The sequence below is a fragment of the Theobroma umbraticum genome, unplaced genomic scaffold, assembly GCF_002168275.2.
Source record: "Theobroma umbraticum cultivar Fairchild unplaced genomic scaffold, ASM216827v3 scaffold_4.1, whole genome shotgun sequence".
NCBI classification, from domain to species: Eukaryota; Viridiplantae; Streptophyta; class Magnoliopsida; order Malvales; family Malvaceae; genus Theobroma; species Theobroma umbraticum.
The window spans coordinates 2,892,263-2,916,829 of NW_018397258.1; the positions used below are offsets into that span (position 1 = coordinate 2,892,263).

Sequence of the window (24,567 nt, forward strand, 5' to 3'; positions counted from 1 at the left end):
TTACAATTCAACTTTGCGCGTACAAAATTTTAACAGTAGGCCATTGTCATGTGGTATCAAATAAAATTGTCAACTAATCAAACTCTGAGAAGTTTCTAAGATTGACAATGTGACCATTTTCGAGAATATTTCTTCCTTCAATCCAATCAAGCATCTTTTCATCTTTTATATTTTCAATTCAGCATCATGTTCTAATTAAATTATGCCAATGCAATATTCATTTTCAAGATGCAAGTGGCTTCACTAAAATTTAAACTAAGAAAACTTCCGATCCAAAAGCATATTGTGATACGCTATTCTGGAATTTTTTCTCTAACTTTTTATTCAATAATATTCTATACTATTAGACCTATTCTCGTACTATAAATAGATTTAATTAAGGGTAATGTTAACTACTAAAATATTTAATTGGGAAAAATAGAACTCTATTAGTTTATCTAAACTTACATTGGTTTCAACCCGAACTTGTTTTGTTTTTCTTTTCGTAAAAAAAAAAAAAAAGAAAATTGCCGTTGGCAAACTAATCATGTTATTAACAAAAGAAAAGATTAAAAAAAAAATGTTGAAAGCCCACCGCGAATGACCGACCAATTCCGCCAATCTCAAATTCATTTAAAAAAAAAACACAACAACTTCCTTAATTAAGAACAGAAACTGACGCAACAAACCAAAAGAGGAAAATATATTGAAATACATAGTAAGCACGCTGCAAAGCACACACCTACGCGAAAAAAGATCGAAACAAAAATACTACGGAAATGCGTGCAAAGGTTTTCTTCAGTTATTGTGTTGCCAATTAGAAGTTTGGCGGTTACCACCCGCAGCACCTAAATCCCTCTCCTCCCTCGTTTTAGGTAACGACAGCGCATCACTCTAGGGTTTCCTTCAGCGACTTCTTTCGTTGTCTCATCTGCTTTTTCAAGATAAAAAGAGGGAAAAGGGCAAAATCAAAAAAAAAAAAAAAAAGAGGGAGAGAAGTTGAGGATTTTGGTGGGGATTGGAATGAGATATCAATCGAATTCTGATCTATTTGACCCGAGAACGGAGATGGACTCCGATTATACGCGTGGGGCCTCTGGCTCAGATGGTGATTTTGGTTTCGCTTTCAACGATAGTAATTTCTCTGACCGACTTCTTCGGATCGAGATTATGGGTGGGCCCCCCGAGTGCCGCCCTGATGGAGAGGGTTGCACCAGTATCGCCGATTGGGCTCGCCACCGCAAAAGGCGCCGGGAGGATATTAAGAAGGAAAACGGTTTGTTCCTCTCTTTTCTTTCTTCTTTTGAAAAGTTTCTCATTGCTAATAAGGCTCTATTTCTTTTGGGCAAGTTTTGGGGTAAGTTAAAATTTTTGAAAATTTTGAGCCAATAATTTTTATCAAGAAATTTATTTATTTGAAAATTTTGTTAATAAAAAGGGGGTTGTCCTGAAGTTAGCTTTTCTTGCGATGGACCTCAAATTAGTTGTTTGCTCCTTGCACAAGTACATGTTGTTGGGACAGATTTCAAAGAGTTAAGATTTACTCATTTCAACATTATAAACTTGTTCATAATCTTCTGTGGCTGTCTCAGTTGTTTTGTTATTCCTGATTTACAGTGTTCTTGGCATGCGGATGCTTATTCTTTGCAACTCTATGCGTCTTGTTTATGAACGCAGTTTGTTTTGTAATGTCGGCTGTTCTTTTAACGGTTTCGTTTTTCATTTTGTTTTTTCAGTTTTGGATCTTAGTTTATGTCCTGATGAGCAGATTTTAAACGGCAACCAGCCTGATATGGACGATGGTGTGGGCTGTGAGAATCTAGATGAGGACGCAGTGGCAATGGTTGAAGAAACACAATCAGGTTTTGATGTTGTTTAGACAACAGACTATTTGGTTCATTTGCGGCTTATATTTATTTTTATGCTTTATTTGAATAACGTTTACAAAGGTCATGCAATTGTTTGTGTTTTTTAGTGAATGACAATTAAGCAAAAGACAAAACTGAAAGACGCGTATGGATATGTAGAATTTATCTGACTAAAGAAGTAGGGAATTTCCCTATTTTGAAATAGTATGATTAACAGAGGATTTTAGCTGTGCACTTTAAATTCTCAGTCCTTGTGCCATGACTGTGTATCACTCGTACAAAGTTTGATCCTGCTTAGAACTTTTGTAGGCGATGAGGATGCAAATAGCAATGAATCAAGCTGGAGCATGGATTTTTCTACAGTCCTGAGAGTTAAAACATTGCATATCAGCTCTCCCATTTTAGCAGCAAAGAGTCCATTCTTCTACAAGGTAAGAGATCATTTTTCTTCATAAAAAATTTGTTCAGAAGAAAATAGGAGGAGGGATGTTTCTAGAATGCAAATATTCCTTGCCAGAACATTTGTCACGCTTTCCCTTTGTTGGTATTTACTTATTTGTTTATTGACTATTTGTAGCTCTTCTCGAATGGGATGAGGGAGTCAGAACAGAGACATGTAACCTTAAGAATCAATGCCTCTGGTATGCATAAACTTCAATATATTTTTCTTGGTTATGTTACTTATTCTAAGAGCAGGCAAAGTTAAATAACAATTCTAACATTACGTTATATACAGAGGAAGCTGCCCTCATGGAACTTTTGAATTTTATATATAGCAACACCTTATCTGTCACCACTGCTCCAGCCTTGCTTGATGTGCTGATGGCTGCTGACAAATTTGAGGTTGCCTCTTGCATGAGATATTGCAGCCAGCTATTGCGGAATTTGCCTATGACACCAGAGTCAGCTCTGCTTTATTTGGATCTTCCCTCGAGTGTATTAATGGGTGAAGCTGTCCAACCATTGACTGATGCTGCAAAGCAGTATCTTGCTGCCCGGTACAAGGACATGACAAAGTAAGCTCCCATTCTGCATTCTTCATGTTGTTTGACATAATATTGAAAGTTTTATTAGCCTTGCAATGTGGTTACGTACCTTATCTAGCAGCTACTGCCTGTAAAACAGATTGTAGATGTTTGATAAGTTCCAGTCTTCGTCTTTACCTAGTCCTATCTGTAGTCTTTTGAGCTCCTCTTATCATTATATTTTGAAAATATTCATTTTGAACGTGGAGAATAAGCTTCAATGCTCTTTTCAAAAAGAAAAAGAGAAAAGGTTAAATGCTATAATCTTGGGAAGACTATGCATATTGAGAGGCTTATATATACTTTTGGGGCATATTTTACCAGGTTCCAAGAAGAGGTCATGGCTCTGCCGCTAGCTGGGATTGAGGCAATATTGTCCAGTGATGATCTGCAAATTGCATCTGAAGATGCTGTGTATGACTTTGTGTTGAAGTGGGCCAGGGCTCAGTACCCAAAACTGGAAGAGCGAAGGGAAGTACTTGGTTCGCGCCTTGCACGCTTTATTCGCTTCCCCTATATGACTTGCCGGAAGCTTAAGAAGGTGTTGACATGTAATGATTTTGATCATGATGTTGCATCAAAGCTTGTGCTTGAGGCCCTTTTCTTCAAGGCTGAAGCCCCACACCGACAACGAAGCTTGGCTGTAGAGGAGTCTGCCACCTTGAACCGTCGCTTTATTGAGCGAGCGTACAAGTATCGACCTGTTAAAGTGGTGGAATTTGAACTTCCCCGTCAGCAATGTGTTGTGTACCTGGACTTGAAGAAGGAGGAGTGTGCAAATTTATTTCCATCTGGACGGGTTTATTCTCAGGCATTCCACCTGGGTGGACAAGGGTTCTTCCTGTCAGCCCATTGCAACATGGACCAGCAGAGCTCTTTCCATTGCTTCGGATTATTTTTAGGAATGCAGGAAAAGGGTTCCGTTAGTTTTGCTGTGGACTATGAATTTGCGGCTAGATCAAAGCCAACGGAGGAGTTTGTTAGCAAATACAAAGGCAATTACACATTCACTGGGGGCAAGGCAGTTGGGTACAGGAACTTATTTGCCATACCTTGGACTTCTTTCATGGCGGAAGACAGTCTTTACTTTATAAACGGTATTCTCCATCTTAGGGCTGAGTTAACCATCAGGCAATAAGCAACCCCTGTTGATGGGGTTTCAGTCCATTTACATTTTAGCTTCACTAACTCCTTTTGTTGTTGTTGCTGTTGTTCTTTCGCTTGACCTGAGCAAAACTCAAGATGTACTAAGTAGATCTGTGGGCTAGACTTTTTGATTTGGAGGCTGAAGTATAATTGAAAAATGACCCTTCTGTCTTGCACCAAAATCGTGCTCCGAAAATGAGCCACAGGAAAATTGTAAATGTATATCAACTTTTTGAAGGGTTGAGTTGATGTCATGGATGGTTCCACTCTAGAATGATTCTAGTCAAGTGTCCGCCTGTTGGGTTATTATTTATATATAATCACATGAAGATAGTAGTATTTATAAAATGGGATTGCATTTTTGTCATCTTTTGGTTATAATTGTCTTTGTAAGGTCCTAAATACTGGGGCTAAAGTTTTGTTAGATGAACCTGGTCAAGCAATATAATAACCATCAAATGCATGAATTCTGATAATAATTCCACTTGATAATATAATATAATATTGACATTAAAGTCCTGGTCTACCCTTTACCTTTCATTCGAGCAAAACTCCAAATTGTTGTCACGTGTTTTACAAAATTACATTCTTGTCCTAAAAAGTAAGTTGAGCAGACAATAAATATAAATATTAAAGTTATTAACCCTTTCTTACATCTTTATCCAAGAGAGAATTTATGGTAACATTAACTAACAAGAATAAAATTTACCCCAATATCTTGCTGAATAAATAATAAATTTTATGTTCATAAAAAGTATAATAATTATAGAAAAAGCTCACACCTTATGAATCGGTTCTATACGAAGCTGATTACTTGTTTGGTTTGACAAAGATCATTGAACCGGAAGGATATCAGACCGGTTAAGAATTTATTGATTCGTTCTATTAAACTCTTATTAAAATTAATCAATTTGTTTAATTATTTATTATTTTAAAAAAAATTGTCTACAGTGAAATTTAAATTTTTACCTTATAGAGTGATAAAATTTTTTATCTAATTATAAGATGTCACATGTTTAAATTAGTAAATTGAAAATTTTTTTGAAAACGAATAATATACTACCATGTGAATTATAAGACATCATTTAAGATAATTTTATATTTTATTCTAAAAAATTAATTTATGAGCTAATTAGCTTAAAGACACGTAATTGGATTAATTAAAGTTGACTCATGAGTCATGTATTTAGAGATAATATTTAAATTGGATCAATTAAGATTTATTGATTAGTCAATTTATTTATAAATAAATTAAAATAATTTAGAGATGATATTTACATTTGGTGGAATAATTGTAATCTAAGTTGACTAAGGGAAGTAGAAGAGTACCTTTGAATAAAAAGATTTAAAATATCTTCTCCTTCTAAATTGTGTGTATGTACCCTTTTTTTTTACATTTAATTAATGTTTTTAACCGTTTAGTAAATGTTTTTTTTTGTTATTTTGTGTTATTTATTTTCAAATCCTATTTGTAAGGGTAATTTAGTGACTCAATCCAACAGACCGGTTGGACCTGTTAGAGCAAAAACCGGATACCCAGCCGGTTCGAGGACCGGTCTGTTATTAAGACCTTGCCGTAACCCCAACGCAACCTTTAAGCCGAATACGAGAAACTTATAAATAGGGTAAGATAAGAGAGAAAACAAAAGGCACAACCCAAATTTTATTTTCGAGAAGTTCATCAAATTAAGAACGTGAGTTAGGGTTTCTTTCTGAGCAGAGGGAGCAAGCGAATCGATTCGTCTGAAAGATGCCGAAGAACAAGGGAAAGGGAGGAAAGAACCGAAAGAGGGGAAAGAACGAGGCGGACGACGAGAAACGAGAGCTAATCTTCAAAGAAGACGGCCAAGAATACGCTCAAGTCCTCCGCATGTTAGGCAACGGCCGATGCGAAGCCATGTGCATCGACGGGACCAAGCGGCTCTGCCACATCCGCGGCAAGATGCACAAGAAGGTCTGGATCGCCGCCGGTGACATCATCCTCGTCGGACTCAGGGATTATCAAGATGACAAGGCTGACGTAATCTTGAAGTACATGCCCGATGAGGCTAGGCTTTTGAAGGCTTACGGAGAGCTCCCGGAGAACACGAGGTTGAATGAAGGGATTGCTGGTGGGATTGACGAGGAAGACGATGGCGGCGCCGATGATTATATTGAATTTGAGGATGAGGATATTGATAAGATCTGAGTTTCAGAGGGTTATTTTTGGTATTCTAAAGTTTGTCTTTTTAAAAAGAAAAAGAAAAAACCTTTACTTATGTTTCGGTGAATGGCGTTGTTTGTTGGTATTTAATATTTGGGATGTTTATCTTTAATTGAGAATTATGGATGGTAAGTTTATGCAACTTACCTTTTTAAGTATGGAATTGGTATTACTTTCTCTTAAAATTTGACATGGTTGCTGATGTGTTATCTTAATTCTTATATCGGAATTGGGTGTATGTGGATTTATGAGTTATGGTGGATGATGAAATCTTTTCTGGTTTTGTGCTCTCATGTTATCCTCTTCTTTTAGGAATTAGTTGATAATTATGATGCTTGTGACGCTGTGGGCTTAAGTTGTTTATGTTTTTCAACTGGGGGTTTGAATTCGATTGCAAGAGGGGAGGGAAGGGAATTGAAGGAGTATTATGATTCTTGATTCTTAGTACTAAGCATGTTTTGAGGGTAGAGGTTCTAGGAATTCCTGGTTTAGGTGTTCAGCTTGATGCTCCAGGGTTTCACCTGAGTTTGATTTCTTTTTAAACATATATTTTGTGAGGTACTGGTAGGTGTAAGCACCATTCCAATCTTCAACAACCAAGCCTTGACTCATGTTTTTATTGTTATTTTGTTGCCTTTTCCAGGAAAAAGAAATGCTATCTTTGACCTTTCTGGTGTGCAAAATTTTTGGAATTGTTTCTCCCAGCACCTAAGAATGGCTTTCCATGATTGTGTTAAATTGATAATCTTATGAGAATGTTGATTTCTGTTGCCATCCTTGATATGGCCGCAGAGAGAACCATTAGTGCTAGCTGGAAGGCTTTAATGAGCAATCTTTCACCATAACCAAATTGATGGTTAGCATTTTCAAGTGTTGCAGTATCAAGTATGAATTTGCGTCCTGAATCTGTTGGCAGCGGGTTAGCTTTAATTAACTATGAATGTTGTTATTCTGAAAGTAGGAGTAATGAACTTCTTTGACTGACTGTTTGGTGAATGAATTAGCCTACCCCTTTCTCAGTGAGTGCAATATCCGTCGCCATTGCTTGTGTTCTTTGATTTGATTGGAATCTGTGTTCATGAATTTCATCATGCATAGCAGTGAAGTTGCCTTTGCTTGGCATATCTTCTTATCTTGGCATCCTCTGCTCTCTTTTCATTGAGCAAAGTTATACCTCTACATCAGAGTCGGAGCACTTGTCACTATTATGTTCATACTCGCATGTTTCACTTAGGATGACATTCAAGCTGTTGTAGACCACCTCGTAGGTACAGGAAAGAGTTAAATTAAACTATACTTGCATCTTCCTTACAGACGGTGTTCTACATAAGTTTAGCCAACCGATATGATTATTTAGAATTATCAAGAAGCTTTTGCAGACTCAACAGCTATGGTTTGTTGCTTTTTCTGCAAGATGATAAAAGGGTGAGAGCCATAAAACCTTTTTGGACTTAGTTCCTTGCACCATTGGACGTTAGATTCCTCTCTCCTATCTCGCCTACGAAAGTAAAATCGAATTTGGAAACATCAATAAGAGACGCCAGACACCATGTTAGGTTACAAGTGTTTCCAATGCGATGTGAATAAGCGTGAATTCTAGATTCTCTACTGTGGAAAAGAGCCGAGAGTGGTAATACAGTTTGTGATATTTTCTGTGCGGCTCAAATCCCAATCTAACGCATTTTGCTAAGGGAATATGTTGCGACTTAAATTGGCCAAGAGGGCATTGGCAAGGGAGATATATCAGATTCGATGTACATTTGAATGGCTGAAACGGGCTGCTTTCTTCACATCAAGATTGCATATATATATATGGAAATTGTACCCATACACATAGAATTGACAAGCATTATTCATCGAACAGAGCAAATAAAAAAGGTGACGAGAATTCATACAAGGCAATCCTACAATTACAGGGTAGAGATGTCTCTTTTACAGGGTACAAAGGTACCAAAAAGAAAATGATCGGAAATAAATAAGCACTCCCATTTTGTGCATCTATTCCATTCCGGAAATTTTCTTCTTCAGGGCCTCAATATCCGTAGCTAGTTCTTTCCTGCTTGACTGAGGAAAGGAATAAGCATATTGTTAGCACATGGTTTTCGTTGTGTGTATATAATCTGAAAATCAGTAAGATTTTAATTGTAAATTAAGCTATTCTTCTAGTTAAATACCATCTCAAAGATGAGCCAATTTTCAGATTTCAAAGCGCAGATGTGTAACTCTCAAAAGTTGGTTCAAATTCATCAATTACATCACTCTCTCTTCATGCATTTATAAATCTCACATGGTGTTCTGTGATTTCTTTCTGAGAATATGCAAAACACCCTGTAATTGTTTGAATGATGAGGAATGCAGAATGGCTTATGCAGCAAGATTCACGAAAGACTAACCAAGCAATCACTAGGTTATAATAAAGGTAATGAGCATGCAACCATGTACCTTGAACAGAAGGTATCTGTAGACAAACCATCCTGTGTATCCAAGTCCAACCAACTCCATTATCTTTGGAAGCTGGTAACCACAAAAAAAATCGTTTCAGATTGGATCAGTGACTAGAGAAGACACATTGTAGCAAATTCATGGCCGATTATTAATCAGGAAAAGCTAATCTAGTTCTAGGAATTAGCCCCTTGTTTAGAAGAAAAGGTGAAGCGTTAAGAAATCACTTACCAAAGGAACAGAGTTAATGGCACCAACAAGAATAGCTGATAACCAAACTGCAACAATTGCCCCACCACCATAAAGAAGTACTGTGGACTTGTTCTCAATTTTGTCCCACTAGTAAACATGAGGAAAAGGCCAAAGTTCAGCCATAAACTGAAGGAAAACATACTAAGCAGCAAAAAGAGCAGGAAATTGATTATTTAGATGATATAATTACTGAAGTCTGAAGCTGTTACTGCTACTTTATTAAGGCCATGTTTCTTACCTTTTCCTTCAAGTCAGTGATAAGCTCCCCAGCATCAACAGAGGTTGTCTCCTCTGAGGCTTTTGTTTGGAGCAGAGAAAACCTCCGGGATTCTGTTTGTGAAAAACCAAAAGAAAATAGGGATTAAATAATAAGCTAAGGAATACATCCCAGAGACTTTTGAGAAATGTATATGATCACAGCAAATGAATAAATGAGGCCTCTGTTTATGAGAAAATATTGAAGACAGAGACAACCACATCAAAGCATTTTCTTGGGCTTATTAACTTGATGAATTAGGAAGGAAGAGCAGGATTATCACTTACTAACAGTTTTTCTCCCTATAAACAATTTCTTAATATGTATTTTACATGGGAATTTCCCAAATTTTGCAGTAGATCAATAGCAAAAACAACTCTTTGAGACTTGGTACTCACATTCTATTCCAACCTTTGATTCTATTTCATACATTGGAAACTTAACTCCAATTGCCGGGCCACAAGATGTGAAAGGATAATTGAGTTTGGCCTCAACCACTTCATCTCCATTTCAAATTGGGATCCCATTTTCCCTCGATTACCGTGAGTTTAAAGTACAAACAGTTGAGTTTTCAACTTTACCATTCAAAAATTGCCCCTTCATCAGACAAGCCCCCAGTCCCACCATTTCTCTTCCGAATTACTTCCCAACTACTGCTACAACACTGCTGATTATCGGTATTAATCACCCATCAAAGATTTCTTTTAACAAACTCATATTCATCGCCAAAAAGAAGGATCTTCAGTTCCAGAAATGGTGATAGCAGCACAGAACCTAAAGTCAACCCATAACTTATTGACCTTTAAGCTTTCATTTTCTTTCAATAAAATCAAACAAAACAAAATAACAATGTGTTGGAAAGCATGTACATTTTGCAAGTGAAGCGAGTATTACCAAAGGGAATGTAAACAACAGTACCTGGAATTAGCTTGACAGAAGATGAGAAGGAAGCGGTGGAAACGCGTGAAGGGAGGAGCGGCAAGGCATAGCAGCGAGTGGTTCCAACGGCGGTGGGGACACGTGGAATCAAAACAGCGGTGGCCGCCATGGAGGATGATGCTGCTGCCGCCATTTCTAAATTTGTTTTAGCTGCTTCAGATATGTGGCCGCTCGAACTCTACAAATCCTATCCTTTTTGCTTGCTGCCTTTTTCAGAGTTCCTATTGCTCTTCAAGATTTCCTCTTTTTCACTCCTTTTTTTTTCTTTATTTTAGCTTTGAATTTTACCAAAAAATTTCTGCCGCTGTCATTGGTGAGATTTTAGTGCTCCGTTTGGAAAAGTGATGCTCTTGATCGACACGTGGATAAGGTTAGGATTCTGATTGGCTGACTCCCTATCTGCAATCCACGTTTGAGGGGTCTCTCCTCTATCTCTTCACACATTTGTTGTTTGGACAAAACAAGATCAACACTTGGACCAAACTCAACTTCCCCTGTTCTTCGCGCTGTCTTGTTTCGTCATTTCGCATTTTCCTTGGCCTAAAGTTCCTGCTCGATTTTCATCGTTTTTATTTTCTTTTGATTAAATTAAACGTCTAAAGTTTAATAATTGAGTGATGACTTGATTAATTAACAATGCCCCGCACGCCAATGATTTCTTTATGCTTTATAAACATTGACAATTGAGATCACTCATCCTTTCATTTCTCTAATAAACCTACTAAAATTCTATTATTTAATAAACAATATTACATATGCATTTCACATGCATTATTATATAAAAAAGATTAATGAATTTCATGTTGGGAATTAAGAGACATAAATTCAATTTAATATCATAATATTTATAAACAAAAAATAAAAACATTTAAATCATTTCATTTGCTATAGAATATGTTTTTTTTAAAAAAATTACCTATTCTTTTGGCATAACGGGTGTGGCATACTTTAATAATTATTTTTATGTGAATGTGATTATTATTCTTAAGTTTTGAGTTTAATCATGCTTCAAGAATGAAAACTGAAAACTAAATCCTCCTCAATAAATTTCTGTTAATCCAAATTAATTTAGAAGGGAAAAGACAGTGAATGTCCTCTTACTAGTACTGATAATTGGGCCCATGTTGGGTCCATTAAACCTACAAGATGACAAAGTATCCAATTCTTGGGCCTTGGGATATTGTCCATTTGGGCTCTGTCTCAGGTTCTGGGCTTTACGAAGACCCAATATGGTTTAGAAATAAAGAAGAAAAATCCTTTTTGTAGTTGAGACATGACCATATAATTCTTTTAACAAAGATATGCTCTCTAAACAATTTCAAATTCCAAATTCGTTAAATTATTAATTAATTCTACGATAATTACGAATACGAAATAAATATGTCATCATATGTTTGGAAAAGCACTTTTTGTTTTAATTTTACATTAAAAATTCTAATGTTTATGATATAAGAAAAAAGATGTTGTATTAATCAATTAGGATTAGGCTACATAAAATCCAAATGCAATGCCGGTGCACCGCCTTGCTAAGCCATTTGACTTGCGCCGGACAATCGTCCAAAGATTCTACTTATCATTTTGGAGATTGACCCAGTTTTTCCAATTATTCTTCTTCTTATTATTCTACGAAATAAGCCTTCATTCATTCCACATGTCATGCAAAATGGCAGCCGCCCACCCCCAATAAGCCAAAAATTTGCGCTCATCCTAAGCCTTTGGTCTAAGAAATAGGGCATACTATATATCAATGATTGTGCAACCCCAATCATTAGTGGACTAGGTTCTTTTTCAATGAAATTGAAACAAATTATATAGAATTAATAATAATAATAATAATAATAATAATATATAGCTTCACATCTTTGAGATATCATAGGACTATTTTTTTTTTCTCTTTTAATGAAATTGAAATAAATAAGATAGAATTAATAATAGCTTCGCATCTTTGACTTATCAATTATAACTTGTGAGAAATCGGTTAGCTAGTCAATTAGACATGTAGACATAATTTGACCGTCTAATTCACCCACATAGGTTAGTTCATAAGGAGAGGAGCAACGTTTCCTTATTTTAAAAGTAAAATCCTGAATGCATTAAGTCGATATCAAAAAATACGCTTTAAAGACATCCAATGAAAAAATTAAATTGATACAAAACTTAAAAGATATATTTAATCGTATTATAAAAAAATTTTAATCACAAAAATATATCATAATATCAAAATAGAATGTTATTTTTATCGTTATCTATGTGATAAACTTATTATCTTTATACATAAAATTGATATTGCGTGATAAATACAATATATATGAAAAAATATTAAAATGATTGTAAAAAATATATATGTTATTTAAATTTTTTTAAAAAAATTGAAAACATAAGTATATTTCACCTGTTAAGTCCACCTTTATACACCAATAAAGAAAGCTGATTCATACGTTGAACGGAATAACACCCAGAAAGAATATGCAAACAAAATTAAAGCGTAGGTACCAGAAAGGAAAAGAGGGCGAGCTTCCAAGTCCACTTGCCTCAAAATAACCAAACCTAAATTAGGAGGTGTGTACACCCTCCCTCCTCTCCTGTGGGACTAATCTCCCCCTCCATGGTCTCGTTGGCACCGCTGTCACAACCAATTCTCTCTCCAACTAACCCACCTGACTAGGAATCAAAGAGAAAGACTAGAAACAAAAATGATTAGAAATTAGATTTCCATTTTTGCCTTCATGAGAATTCAAATGGAAATATTTTAATGATATGTTGGAAACCTTTCTTTTTTGGGTGCCAGTTTAGCATGGCTTTTCCATGTTTCATAGATATACAATACAACAGCTAGACATTCCATTCCCATTCCCATTGCAGCAGTTTGATCTCTCTTTCCCTTTGCCCCTTTCCACTCTCCAGCTCATCCCGGTTTGCCCTGTCTATAAAGTTTGAAGATTTCAGAGTCGTGATCTTCTTTTCAAAGCTCTCATTTCTTTTGTCTGTTTCTTGCATTTCTCGAGTTTGGTCTTTTTCTTTTTTCTTTTTGCGTTGCATTGTTTGATGCAAAAGCTTTGATTAGGGTAGGAAACCGGTTTCGAATTGTAGCGTAAACAAAGCGTTCTTGATGGGGTAATGTTATTGATGGGGTCTGATAGAAGTTGGCTCATCATCTTCATGGTTTTCTCTTCGTTATTATCGTTGATTTCTGGTGGCTCGGATAGCCATGATCCAGAGGCTTTAGACGCTTTGTTTCATTATTACGCAAATCAAACATTGGCGAAGCACCGCACAGGTACTTTATACAAAATTCCCCTTCCTTCTAATTTCTCAGGCATGGAAGTTTCCGTCATTAGACTACGCAGCGGGAGTTTATGGGCCAGAGGAAGCAATTCCAGCTTTATCAAGATCCCACCTAGGGTTAGAGCATTCCCTCACGTGAAAAGATTAGCTATAGTTTATGAGAACCTGGGAGAATGGTCTTCAAAATACTATCAGATTCCTGGTTATACATTAGTCTCACCGGTGGTCGGCTTCAACGTTTATGATTTTTCAAATGCAACTACATTAAGCGATCGAAAGGTCACATTGAGCACCACGAGTGATCCCATTTCAATTCATTTTCCTTACATCGAGGCAGAAGATAAAAATGTGACGGAACTTAAATGTGTCAAATTTGGAGCTGGTGGGTCAGTTGAGTTTAAGAACATGACAGCAAGGAATGTTTGTGTCACGGGAAAAGCAGGGCACTTTTCTGTTGTGATACCGTCAATGCCAGAGAAGAAAGTAAGAATCTGGAAATGGTGGGTGATAGGCTTTGTGTCTGCAACTGTTGGGCTGGTCTTGTTGATTTCGGTAGCAGCAATCATTTTCATATTACTGAGACGGTTGAAGATGAAAGCTATGGAGAAGGCATCTGACAATGCTGAGAATTTGGATACGTTTTGGGTTAGGGGAGATAAAATGCCTTCTGCATCAATGATAAGAACACAGCCAGTCCTTGAGCATGATTATGTTCCTTGACCCATATTCTTTACTTTTCATTTTTCATTTTTCTTGTATTTTTCCCTACATTTTGTTCTTCATCAACTCTTTCATCTTCTTATAAATGGAAATACTTTCATCATAGATTTGTAATCCTGATATCTTCTCTTCTCATTATTCTTTGGAATTGCTGGCAGCTCATTGAAGAGAAAATACATTAGTTAGTTATTTGGTTAAGTCTTTCCTCATTGTTTATGAGAATTTTGTGGAAGAATATGATTGGGAAAACCAGTGAACGTTATTTGGTTAGGTTAGCCAGTGCCCTACAAGCATTGTTCTGTATGTAGTCATTTAATTCATTCCCACTCCCAAAGAAGATCCGTAATGCTTTCTCTGCGTTAGGAATAAGTGCAAACTATGCATCACCAGCCAGCCCCACGGCCAGGTTTTGGTAGGACGGTAAGTTTGGCTTTTTGGCCTGTTAACTTTCATTTATTATAAAATGAACTATATTAATTATTCCATTTAGTCTGATCTTCTGGCTCTAGTCTTTAGTATCCTAATAATTAATACTAATCATTAGGGGAAAAGACCAGCATTTTGGAATGTTGGGTTTATTTTGTGCAGAATATTCATTGATCAAGTTCTGATTGAAACCAGAAGGACAAAAGAGAGCAACAGTGGACATTTCTTTTTGCATTGGACGGGAAAGGAGAACAACTCCTCTTGTTTAAACGATTAATCAACCATCAACTTTGGCTAATGATGTTCTAATTAATTATGCAGTCAATGTACCTTTAATATATCCAAGGGGAGAAAAAGGCTTCAAAGAAGAATGAAAGCTGCTACATTTGACAAGCAAACTCAACCTACCAGGCCTTTTATTTATTCACTTTTGTTGTTCTGGAGTAGCTCTCAACAGCTTTGGTTCATTTTCTGAAGGCATAAGAATAAAAAATTTTCCGTGATCAAGTAAACATCGATTCGCCTGCAGGGCTGCAAATGTTCCTGCCGACGCATTCCCAACCAAAAAAGTTCATCAGCAACCCCATTATATATGCTTGGTAACCTTTTCCTTTAGCATATGAAGCAGGTTTGACAAACCAGTTGTTTTGAGTGAATAAAGCAGAATTGACTTGCGATAATCCAACAAAGCGGTCAAAGTTCATTATAATTATTCTTGAACTAAAGGAATTAATATTTCAACCAATGTGTTGGAGGTCACAGAGCTTGTGAAGTGGAAAAGGAGGGTCAAATAAAGAGCCATTGAGAATGGCCAATGTAGTAATTTTGTTGGCTGCTTCAGATGCATGAATCCCATCCCAGCTTACATAGTTGTTTGGGTCTTTACAAGCCGATGCAGTCACATTGGTTCCATTGATCACCTTTGTGTTCCCACAGTAAACCTCTTGGTGGAAATTATAGGTGCCACCACCATATCCACAACAAGCTCTGGTGCCATATCGAAGACCTGTTCCAAAACCAAAACAGGGAGAAATCAGATTTTAGGGTTTCATTCAATGTGTAAGTCCCAATTTGATCGCAGCCAACATTGCATTGTGGAAATCCACTTTATTCAAAGATCAATGTGCTTGAATTTGGTCCAAGGATGTTATTACCATGGGCTGTAGGTTGCTGGAAAAGCTCTAACAGAACAGCATGAGTGTCCACATATATTAGGGAAGCATTAGGAAGATCTCGTCTAGTTTGGCTTAGTGCCTCCTTTAACATGTTATTATAATCGACCACAGCCTTGTTGTAAGAAGTCAGGCAACCAAATTTGTCCAGGTCCGAGGTGTTGTGTGGCAGTTGCACTAAAAATGCTGGATAACAGCCAACCGGTGCAAGATTTAGTACAAAAAATATACGTCCCCCTAGCCCATAGAGCTCCTGGAAATTTTAGCAGCTAGATTGAGTATGAAGTTAAAACATAGAGTCCCAGCCCAAAAAAAAATTTGGGCTTGTAAAAACCCATCTTATAGAGATTTCAGTCACTACCTTGACAGTGCCAGCAATTTGGGAAACCACCTGGGGAAGATATTGCTTCACTCCCTCAACACCAATGGCTTTTAAATTTGAAGTGAAGTCATTCTGACCAATATAAAAGGTGTAGAGTGATTTTCCAAAGATATCTGGTGAAGGCAGCTTCGTTGTCGTTGACCCTAGTTAATAATTTAACACTCATGACCTTTGCATTGCAAGAGAAAAAGGGAGTTTCATCGTTTTATTATCAGGATGGGCAATGTGGTGGTGGTGGTATACCTTTTTTATTTCCAGAATGATATTCAACAACTTTAGCCTTGAATTCCTTCATTTGATTGAGCTGAATGGCCAAAGAAAAAGGACTGATCCCAGTAACAAATAAAGAAGTGTTAGGCAAGAGCACAGTGGATGCCAATGTTGCGTAGTTCGCTCCATGCCTAAAATCAGATCCAATTGATTGCAAGTATGGGCTGATGAATGGCAATCCTAGAGCTTGAGCTGCAAATCTTGAAAAACCATATTAAAAGAGAAAGATAAAAATATGATGTTAATTTTGATGAGAATAGAATGAATGCGAACGTCTGTCGTAAAAATAGACCACAAGTTTTGCTAAAAGGACAGGTAATCCCTCTTCGCAATTGCCAAGGATCGAATCCTAAGATTCCAGTTCTTTATTACCAACGTGGACAATGAACAGATTCAACCAGCAGATTATATATGGTTGTCAAAATCTTATTTAGGCCCCGTGTAATCATCTATCACTGATGAATGATAAAGGAAGATTGTTCAAAAATGGGCCATTGCGGAAGATAAAATGTAGAATCAAGGGCCATCTCTGAGTCGCCTATTCAAGGGCGAAGTCCAGCCTGGAAGAGTATCCTGACAAAACCCACCTTCTGGACAGCGTCTTGGACACAAGTGGAAAAGTTGGTTCATTAGATGTTTTGGTGGATTGCCAGTTAAAATTGATGCTGTTCTTCGATAAATTAATTGACATGCCCCTTACTACTTTCCAGCTCGACTTCTTGTCTTGAGTTGGGAACTTGCCTGATGAAACCTAAACTCTAGTCAATGTAGCATAAGGAAATGTCAAACGAGTAAGACCTAGGAGTAAGAATAAATTGTGTTCGTTACACTAATCTCCTCTAAATAATTGAGGCAAAGCGTGTCTAGCATTCGACGACAGGCAGAAAGATGAAGCTGCATATAAATTTTTATGGAAGAAGAGCGATGCAGTGAATGGCCTATAGGAAGTAGGCTACTTGACAACTTATCTCCAGTTGAGAGAAAAGAAAAGCTCTACACAAACACATCTGATTCCCTGAATCTTCAGTGTCTCAAGCTACTCGACATTAATAAGAAGATGCTTTAAAGTATCAAAATTTAGTAAAGATGCTGCTGACATTAATGCTCCTTGGAGGCAAGCTGACACTTTTCACACCAAGGAAAGAAGAAGAAATAAAGGCTCTGTCTGTAAGTACAATAAATAAAAGCTTCAATGGGAAAGTTATCAGAGTTTTACCCAAGAAATCAACTATAAGTCTTCCATCAGTAGCACGACCAGCTGGTCTCTTGAAGTAGGTCATGCCGAAAGGTCCTGACTCTGCCGGAAATGCTGCCCAAAACCCGCCGGTATCAGAATTTGAGTCACCAAAATTGAAGATTGCTTTAAATTCACATTTGGAACCACTTGAACAACGTGACAGCATTGAGATCGTCACCAACAAAACCACTACAACCTGCCTGAAATCAACAATGATTTCGGACGAAGAGAGACTCATCTTTGTTATTGAACTGGTTTCTTGTTGGTTTGCTTAGAGGTGTACAGAGAAGAGTACTCAATTGTTGCTGGCTAAGCCTGACATTATATAGAAAAGTGAAAGTGGAAATGACTACAAAAGGATTAACCACATGGCTAATGCTCGCATACGAAACTCTGAATCAATTACTGTGCGTGGACCCGAGATTGACACGCGCAACACAGTATGAAAATAACAGAGCAAAGTGAGGGAAAGTAGTAATTATCAGAAACAAAAGGCCAAGTCTAAAGAAATCAAACGTGCAAAAGTAGAATACCAAAACCAGTGATACATGTTTGAAAAAGAAAACTGTCATCAGTAGATCGAAGACAGGTACTTTTGAGTTATCGGAGGTTTAGAGTTTAATGTAAATCACATTTACCTTTTTTTCTATATATACTTTATCTTTTTATGTCTTTTATATATATATATATATATATATATGTGTGTGTGTGTGTGTGTGTGTGTAGTATTGGCATTATCTCTTATAATTATTGTATCACAATTAATCAATTACAATCATAAATTGTGTAAAATCAATTAAAATATTTTATAAAATTCATACTTACTAGTATACCTACACTGCACTTATAATTCACACTGCAAGAGGCAAAAAATATCCTTCATTTTATGAAGCTTTTGCCAGGATTCTTAATTTTGATGGAGGCAAAGAGACACTCTCAGGCCCATGCCATTAAAAAAACATAAATTCGAGCCTAATTGGAGAGCATCAACTGTCCGGAAAGGATGCTAAAACTTGGCCTGGTTGTCAAAGCCGAAAGGTTTTTCCAGTAACAGGCTTGCCCGCTCGTATGTTTTTGGTCCAATGAGCCACGGACCATAGGTTCAAAACCATGACCCATTGGAGATTTTCAGACGCCAGCAGACTGCCAGGCAAAAATAATTTTCGAAGGGCCTGGTCATGTTGAACGTCAACCAAATCTTGCCTTAAACAATCTGAAAAGCTTTTATAACAAATTTTGTTTGCACTTAGGTGGATGTGCAATATCATGCTAAGTTTTAGATATTCTAACATGAAGTTAATCGGTAATTTACAAAGATTAATAATTTGTTTTAAATATATAAAATTATCCACGAATAAATGATATGAAAATTACATACCACTGTTTAAAAATAAATCTTTAAGATTCACATGAATAAGTTGTGACTCTACCCTACCCTTAAGAAACATACATGAACTATTTAGCTGATCTTGACATCTTGTTGAGTAGATAAATTTCAGATAAACTTCATAGATAATCATTAAACTTATATCATTTTCTCATCCAACTTTCTTTAATCTTAATTTGATTATTAAATTTTTTAAATTGTATTGTTTAAGTAACTATATATATTAGTCATTATCTTAACATTTATTGGGGTGAAATTATCTATAGTGATCACATTTAATAAATCATTTAAGACGAATTGAAGTTTAGCAAGTAAATATAAAAAACAAAATAAAAATTAATGATTACCCATTAAATTTACTTTAAATTCTATAAAAATGTCAAACGATAGACTTCAATCCTCACCATTAGTAAAGAATGAGAAGGAAACTTTATTAGAAATTTAATATTGTTCATTATTTTTTGGATGAACCGATAGATTAGATGCCCAAAGATGACTGCAAAAGGTTTTCTCCCTTCATCGACAGTTGTCAAACAAAGGATTAACAACCGTGGTCATCGGTCATAACAACAAAACAAAGGATGGAATAACGCTATTAATGTCAGGGTTGATAAACCTAGATGTGAACGCGATGGGCACTAATGCCATTGAAATGCGGCGTCCAGGGCTATTTTCGTCAATGCGAAGATATGTCATGGGCATTTATGAAACCAAAATTTAAATTTTACATTGACTCATTTTTTTCTATTGATGAATTTTTTAAAATGTAAATCGGATCTGATCTCAACATTAGCTTCTCGTCCACGTCAACGGGAACCCACCAACGTTGCTTCGTAAACCTTGTGCCTAGAAGACACGTCACCTTGTCGGTAGCGATTCCCCTGCTGAATTAACCCCCCACACGCTAAATCGAATTTCAGAGAAAAAGAAAAAGAGGCCTCACCACACCACGTCAGATCCCTCAATCACATGCCTCTTTCTCAGTTCCACCGCAAAGCACGCATCATCGTCAATCTTGCCAAGTGATCAACGGCTCACGATGCTCTCTTACGTGGCTCCTCTGACTCTTGCGTCACACCTCACTAGGCCAGTCACGTGCTCCCTCATACTATTTGGACAATCAATTGCAAGCGCCTCCGCGTTTTTTATTTTTATTTTTTGCCTCAGCTTCTTGCATCCCACTCCCATCTAATTTTAAAGATTTTTTTAATAAGAAAGGCATTAAAAAATTTTAAAAAATCATTTACTTCGATTTCATTTGCTGTGTTATTTTCCTTACGCAGAGTTTATTAATGCCATTAAAAAAAAAAAGGGAAGTTGATTAAGGGCGGTGCGAAATGAGGGGGAACCAATGATGGAAGGGCATGTGGAGTTCTCCACGTGGAGATTTGGTAATGACACGTGGGCCATTGAAGGTCTCTAGAAAGTCCAAGGGGCGGGAAGTGTGAGCTGGCTACGCAACCTCTGCTTGCGGTGGGATCCACCTACGTGGGACACGTCACAGGCCGGACCACTCGCACGCACCGACATATGCCAAAGTTGGTAGGGACCACACCCGAGTACGTGTTTTCAGATACCTTTTTTGTAGCCCAGGCAGGCCTCGTTGGCGGAGATACTCTCTCGTTTCCAAGCGTCGTGGTTCGTTTCTATCCCTCCGATTTACGAAATTTTGGCCGTCTATTCCATTTACGTCAGAGGTGGGTCCAGCGAGTTGTTTAACAATAAAGTTTTCCTCTTTTTATGATTTTTTTTATTTGATGGTAGGATAGAGAACTCTGAGCGTACACGTGCCGCTCTCCTGAGGTGACCTGGAAAAGTGTTTTTGATGCGGCACGGAAGATGAACGGTCAAGATTTAAGATAACGTGAAATTCGAGTCAAAACAAGTGCGTCAGACAAGGAGTGCTCTCCGCGTCGGAAAGTGAGGTGCCATCTGCTTAATTTACCTCAGTTACCTTTCACTTCTCTTTTGTTTTATTCATGCGCCCACAGTAGCAAGTACCAGCACGCCGGCATCCAGCTTTTTTTCTCTCTTGCATGGGAATTTTAAAATATTTTCGAGACTTCTCATCCCAAATTCCAAATAAAGACAAAATAATGAAGAGAATTGGTTTTTTTTTTTTCCAGATTTTTCAACTCTTTCAAAAATTGAATCGTTCTTAGAAAATAGTTGCAGATTACATTTAGTTATCAAAAATTAATCATGGTGCAGCAATTTTTCTATTGGGTCGCATACCCCACGGGACATTAGTGCTCCAAATCTTTGCGGGGGGTCTTTCGGTCCTTGTTTGGAACCAGGACCATAAAACCATCCACCTTTGTACAGCAGTGGAAAGTGCTAATTTGACTCGTGTCATCCGGGGGGCCGAAACTTTTCTTCAATTTGTACGCATTGAAAAGAATTGGGACCAAACTTTTTTAAATGGAAATAACTTGGTACATGACAACATGATTTTGTCTCTCAAAATTATTTTCATATTCCAAATTAATCGTTTATTCCTTTTGAATTAGAAAATGGTAAACTCCATCACCTTATTTCTATATGTTAATTGTCATGTTATCTTAAGAATGAGGAAAGTGAGTAATTATATCTTTGATCTTCTGATTTCTTATTTCCTTTACTTCTTGCTACCCATTCTTTCTAACTTTCAACAAATCCCTTTCCACAAGCAAACGACAGCACTTTGAAGTATTTGTCCTTTAACGAGGAACATTTTTACATTCGTAGTTGTTGCTAATTTTGTTTTTCTCTCTCTCTTCACTATCTTAGATAGGGGGAGCATGACTTTTCAAAATTTTTTAAAATTTTTATATATTATATATATTTTTAATAATTTTTTAAATAATTTGTTATTAAATTGTTAGTATAATATGTTATATATACTTTTAATGGGTTCTTAAAATAATTTTATATTAAAATATTAATATAAATACTTATTTAGCTTGATTTTTTTAATTTAAAAGTTACTATGAAGCTAAATCTGTTTGATAAATTTACTTTTATAAATTTTTTTTATAAATAAGTTATTTGATAAAATAATTTACATAAGTTTTAATTTTGATTAAAATTACTATAAAAGGTATTTAATAAATAATTTTTTATTAATCACAAATTCTTTTGTTCATAATGAAAAAAAGTTAATTTTAGTTTTTTATTTCTAAAAAGTATAAAAAAAAATTTATATAATATAAAATTTATAATTAACAATAAATCATATAAAAATGAAAATAGATAATATTAAAATTATTTTAATAGATGAGGATATTTTTGAAACAAAAAAAAACTTTCCTAAATAAATACATATTTTTAAAAAAGATTTTCTAAAGCTCTTTTTTTCAAAATTTTGTTTTTTAAAAAAAAGCTGTTTATTTTTTTAAGAACCTTTTCAAATTTTTATTTGACTTAATTTTTACTTTTAAAAGATAGATAAGTTAAAAAAAATCAAACCAAATAAGTATTAAATAAAAAATAATAAAATGATCATATAAATTCATTTAATTTTACCCCAACTTTTAAATTGTTCCTTTTTAAATTTATTCCCACCTCTTTCCATCTCTTTCTTTTTGTCTTTCTCTTCTCCTTTATCTTTTTACTGTGAAATTACAAAGAAGTAATTTTTTTTCTAATTATATTATTATTTATATTTATTTTTTTCAATTTTATTCTATTTGATCATATGTTTTAAATTTTTATAAATTTTTTTCTTCAAATTTCTACAAATCGTCACTTATATTCTTCTTTTTTTTTATTATGTAATTCAATCTTCTACTTGTCATTGTTTTTTTCTTATTAAGTATTCTCAATGATTTTAATATTTATAAATTAAAAAATTATCATATAATTTTTAAATATGTGTTATTGTTTTATATTATTGATTGTTGCTTAAAATTTCACCAATATATTATTTTTTTATTAATCTTGATTATATAAGATATTTTTTTATGTATAATATGTTTCATATTTAATTAAAAAAATTATTTTTGAGTATTTATTTTTAAAATAATATTTATAATATAAAAAATTATTAATTTTATATATCATATTTAATTATTTATATTTTATACATTATTCTTTTTCATCATTGACTTCCTAATAAAAATTGATTAACTCTACCCTAATCTGATAGCACAAAACTCATCAACCTTTTAACCTTAGTTTATAAAAATCTTGAAACCGTTTTCCTTATTCCTACACAAATTAATTATTTTATTTACAATTTTACACTTGAATCCTTTTTTCTTTTATATTTCATCGAAAAATTCTCATTCCATGGTTGGCCCTACAAATTCTTGTTCATCATCAGCGGGGTCCTTGTAACTGTCGATGCTTCAATCCAATCCGTCGACAACCATCCTCGTCATATGATACTTCCATCGAGATCCTCAGCCATTGGGTCGAAGTTCAACGTCCTCTAGCTTCCCAAAGCTGTATGGACGTTAGTTCTCCTATCATTCAAGATGATTGGTTAATCAGTCAATAATTTGTGATATGTTTAATAAATGAAAGCATGATTTGGGGTCTAATTTTATTAAATGCTTGATATGTGTTCAGTATAAATTTATTATGTCATCATATAACATATTCAGATAATCAAAATAATCGATCGAATATATAGACATAATTTAGTTTTAGTTATATCAATTCTCTTTTTTAATTCAACCAATTTAGTTTTTTTTATTTAATTAATTAAAATTTTAAAAATTTAAAATTACAATCAATCGAACTAATACAAGCCAAATTTCTTAATGCCTCACCGTCTCTCAAAGTAGGCCCTGACAAAGGGCACTGGTCCTTCTTTTCCAAATTGGCACGTTCGCTAGACCTAATTGGTTTTCAACATTACATTGATGGCAATGTGGTTTGGCCGGATACGGCAAAGTGATTTAATTTTAGCAGATATTGTACACGATCATGATTTCCAATACTTTGCAATTAAATCATTGTTTTTTTTTTGAGAGATAATGCATTTAACTACAAATTTGTGTTAAGATCTTGAATAGTTGACTTAATAATAAACATATACACCCACGTTTGAAAGAGTTCAGATTCTCAATTTCTCAAATCATAAAAGATTTGAAAAAAAAAAAGAAGTTGTGGATGGCATGGTACTCGTCATGGGTCTGAGACAATTTTTTGTTTTAAACAAGGGCTAATATGCATAGAGGCAACGTTCATCACCTAGAAAGAGCAAAAAAAACTTTTATCTAGGATTGTCCAATTAGAATACATCTTAATGGCACGTAGAGCTAATTAAAGAAAGATAATTTATTTTCAAAGAGCAATTCGATTTTTTTCTAGAGTAAATGTCAATTAATGTAAAAATTTAAAATAAGAGGAAGGTTATATACTAATTAATGAATTAGATGCTTGAATGTTAAATTTTATTTTTATTTTCTTAGATATTCTTACATATATTAATAATAAAAAGAAGAAATTGATATTTACCTATGTTTCATTTTTCATGAAATCATTCTTAATTTAAACTTGTAAAACTAATAATGTTAAAAAAAATTATAGACTTGAGAATTTTGTATTCAATCTGATAACACAAACACAAGTGTGAATTTTAACTGATTTA

The 24,567-nt window shown here is 35.1% G+C and overlaps 5 protein-coding genes across 5 annotated transcripts; 3 read left to right on the plus strand and 2 right to left on the minus strand.

Moving 5' to 3' along the window:
- Positions 1–625: 625 nt before the first annotated feature.
- Positions 626–4,385, plus strand: LRB3 (BTB/POZ/Kelch-associated protein). The gene is made up of 6 exons (XM_021425308.2): positions 626–1,255; positions 1,716–1,841; positions 2,157–2,278; positions 2,425–2,488; positions 2,584–2,863; positions 3,197–4,385. Exons 1-6 carry the CDS (start codon positions 1,003–1,005, stop codon positions 4,008–4,010), a joined length of 1,659 nt encoding a protein of 552 aa, XP_021280983.1. The 5' UTR covers positions 626–1,002; the 3' UTR covers positions 4,011–4,385.
- A 1,267-nt stretch (positions 4,386–5,652) lies between these two features.
- On the plus strand, positions 5,653–6,379 carry LOC110414232 (eukaryotic translation initiation factor 1A). The gene has a single exon (XM_021425312.2). It carries the CDS (start codon positions 5,769–5,771, stop codon positions 6,204–6,206), a length of 438 nt encoding a protein of 145 aa, XP_021280987.1. The 5' UTR covers positions 5,653–5,768; the 3' UTR covers positions 6,207–6,379.
- Positions 6,380–7,986: 1,607 nt separating this feature from the next.
- On the minus strand, positions 7,987–10,433 carry LOC110414230 (CURVATURE THYLAKOID 1A-like protein). The gene is made up of 5 exons (XM_021425311.2): positions 10,090–10,433; positions 9,154–9,245; positions 8,895–9,002; positions 8,664–8,735; positions 7,987–8,285 (listed from the first exon to the last, which is right to left on the minus strand). The coding sequence occupies exons 1-5, from the start codon at positions 10,241–10,243 to the stop codon at positions 8,220–8,222; spliced, it is 492 nt and encodes a 163-aa protein (XP_021280986.1). The 5' UTR covers positions 10,244–10,433; the 3' UTR covers positions 7,987–8,219.
- Positions 10,434–12,912: 2,479 nt separating this feature from the next.
- Positions 12,913–14,150, plus strand: LOC110414229 (transmembrane protein, putative (DUF1191)). Its single transcript, XM_021425310.1, has one exon. It carries the CDS (start codon positions 13,228–13,230, stop codon positions 14,113–14,115), a length of 888 nt encoding a protein of 295 aa, XP_021280985.1. The 5' UTR covers positions 12,913–13,227; the 3' UTR covers positions 14,116–14,150.
- Positions 14,151–14,854: 704 nt separating this feature from the next.
- On the minus strand, positions 14,855–17,912 carry LOC110414228 (GDSL-like Lipase/Acylhydrolase superfamily protein). Its single transcript, XM_021425309.2, has 5 exons — positions 17,582–17,912; positions 16,339–16,557; positions 16,075–16,238; positions 15,696–15,966; positions 14,855–15,547 (listed from the first exon to the last, which is right to left on the minus strand). The coding sequence occupies exons 1-5, from the start codon at positions 17,838–17,840 to the stop codon at positions 15,279–15,281; spliced, it is 1,182 nt and encodes a 393-aa protein (XP_021280984.1). The 5' UTR covers positions 17,841–17,912; the 3' UTR covers positions 14,855–15,278.
- Positions 17,913–24,567: the final 6,655 nt, after the last annotated feature.

Coding starts and splice junctions, on each gene's coding strand:
- LRB3 (XM_021425308.2), top strand. CDS start 1,003: ATGAGATATCAATCGAATTCTGATCTATTTGACCCGAGAACGGAGATG. Junction 1,256..1,715: donor GGATATTAAGAAGGAAAACG/GTTTGTTCCTCT, acceptor TTGTTTTTTCAG/TTTTGGATCTTAGTTTATGT. Junction 2,279..2,424: donor AGAGTCCATTCTTCTACAAG/GTAAGAGATCAT, acceptor GACTATTTGTAG/CTCTTCTCGAATGGGATGAG.
- LOC110414232 (XM_021425312.2), top strand. CDS start 5,769: ATGCCGAAGAACAAGGGAAAGGGAGGAAAGAACCGAAAGAGGGGAAAG.
- LOC110414230 (XM_021425311.2), bottom strand. CDS start 10,243: ATGGCGGCAGCAGCATCATCCTCCATGGCGGCCACCGCTGTTTTGATT. Junction 8,736..8,894: donor CCATTAACTCTGTTCCTTTG/GTAAGTGATTTC, acceptor TGTGGTTACCAG/CTTCCAAAGATAATGGAGTT. Junction 8,286..8,663: donor ACAGATACCTTCTGTTCAAG/GTACATGGTTGC, acceptor TCCTTTCCTCAG/TCAAGCAGGAAAGAACTAGC.
- LOC110414229 (XM_021425310.1), top strand. CDS start 13,228: ATGTTATTGATGGGGTCTGATAGAAGTTGGCTCATCATCTTCATGGTT.
- LOC110414228 (XM_021425309.2), bottom strand. CDS start 17,840: ATGAGTCTCTCTTCGTCCGAAATCATTGTTGATTTCAGGCAGGTTGTA. Junction 15,967..16,074: donor AAATTGCTGGCACTGTCAAG/GTAGTGACTGAA, acceptor TAAAATTTCCAG/GAGCTCTATGGGCTAGGGGG. Junction 15,548..15,695: donor CCAGCAACCTACAGCCCATG/GTAATAACATCC, acceptor GTTTTGGAACAG/GTCTTCGATATGGCACCAGA.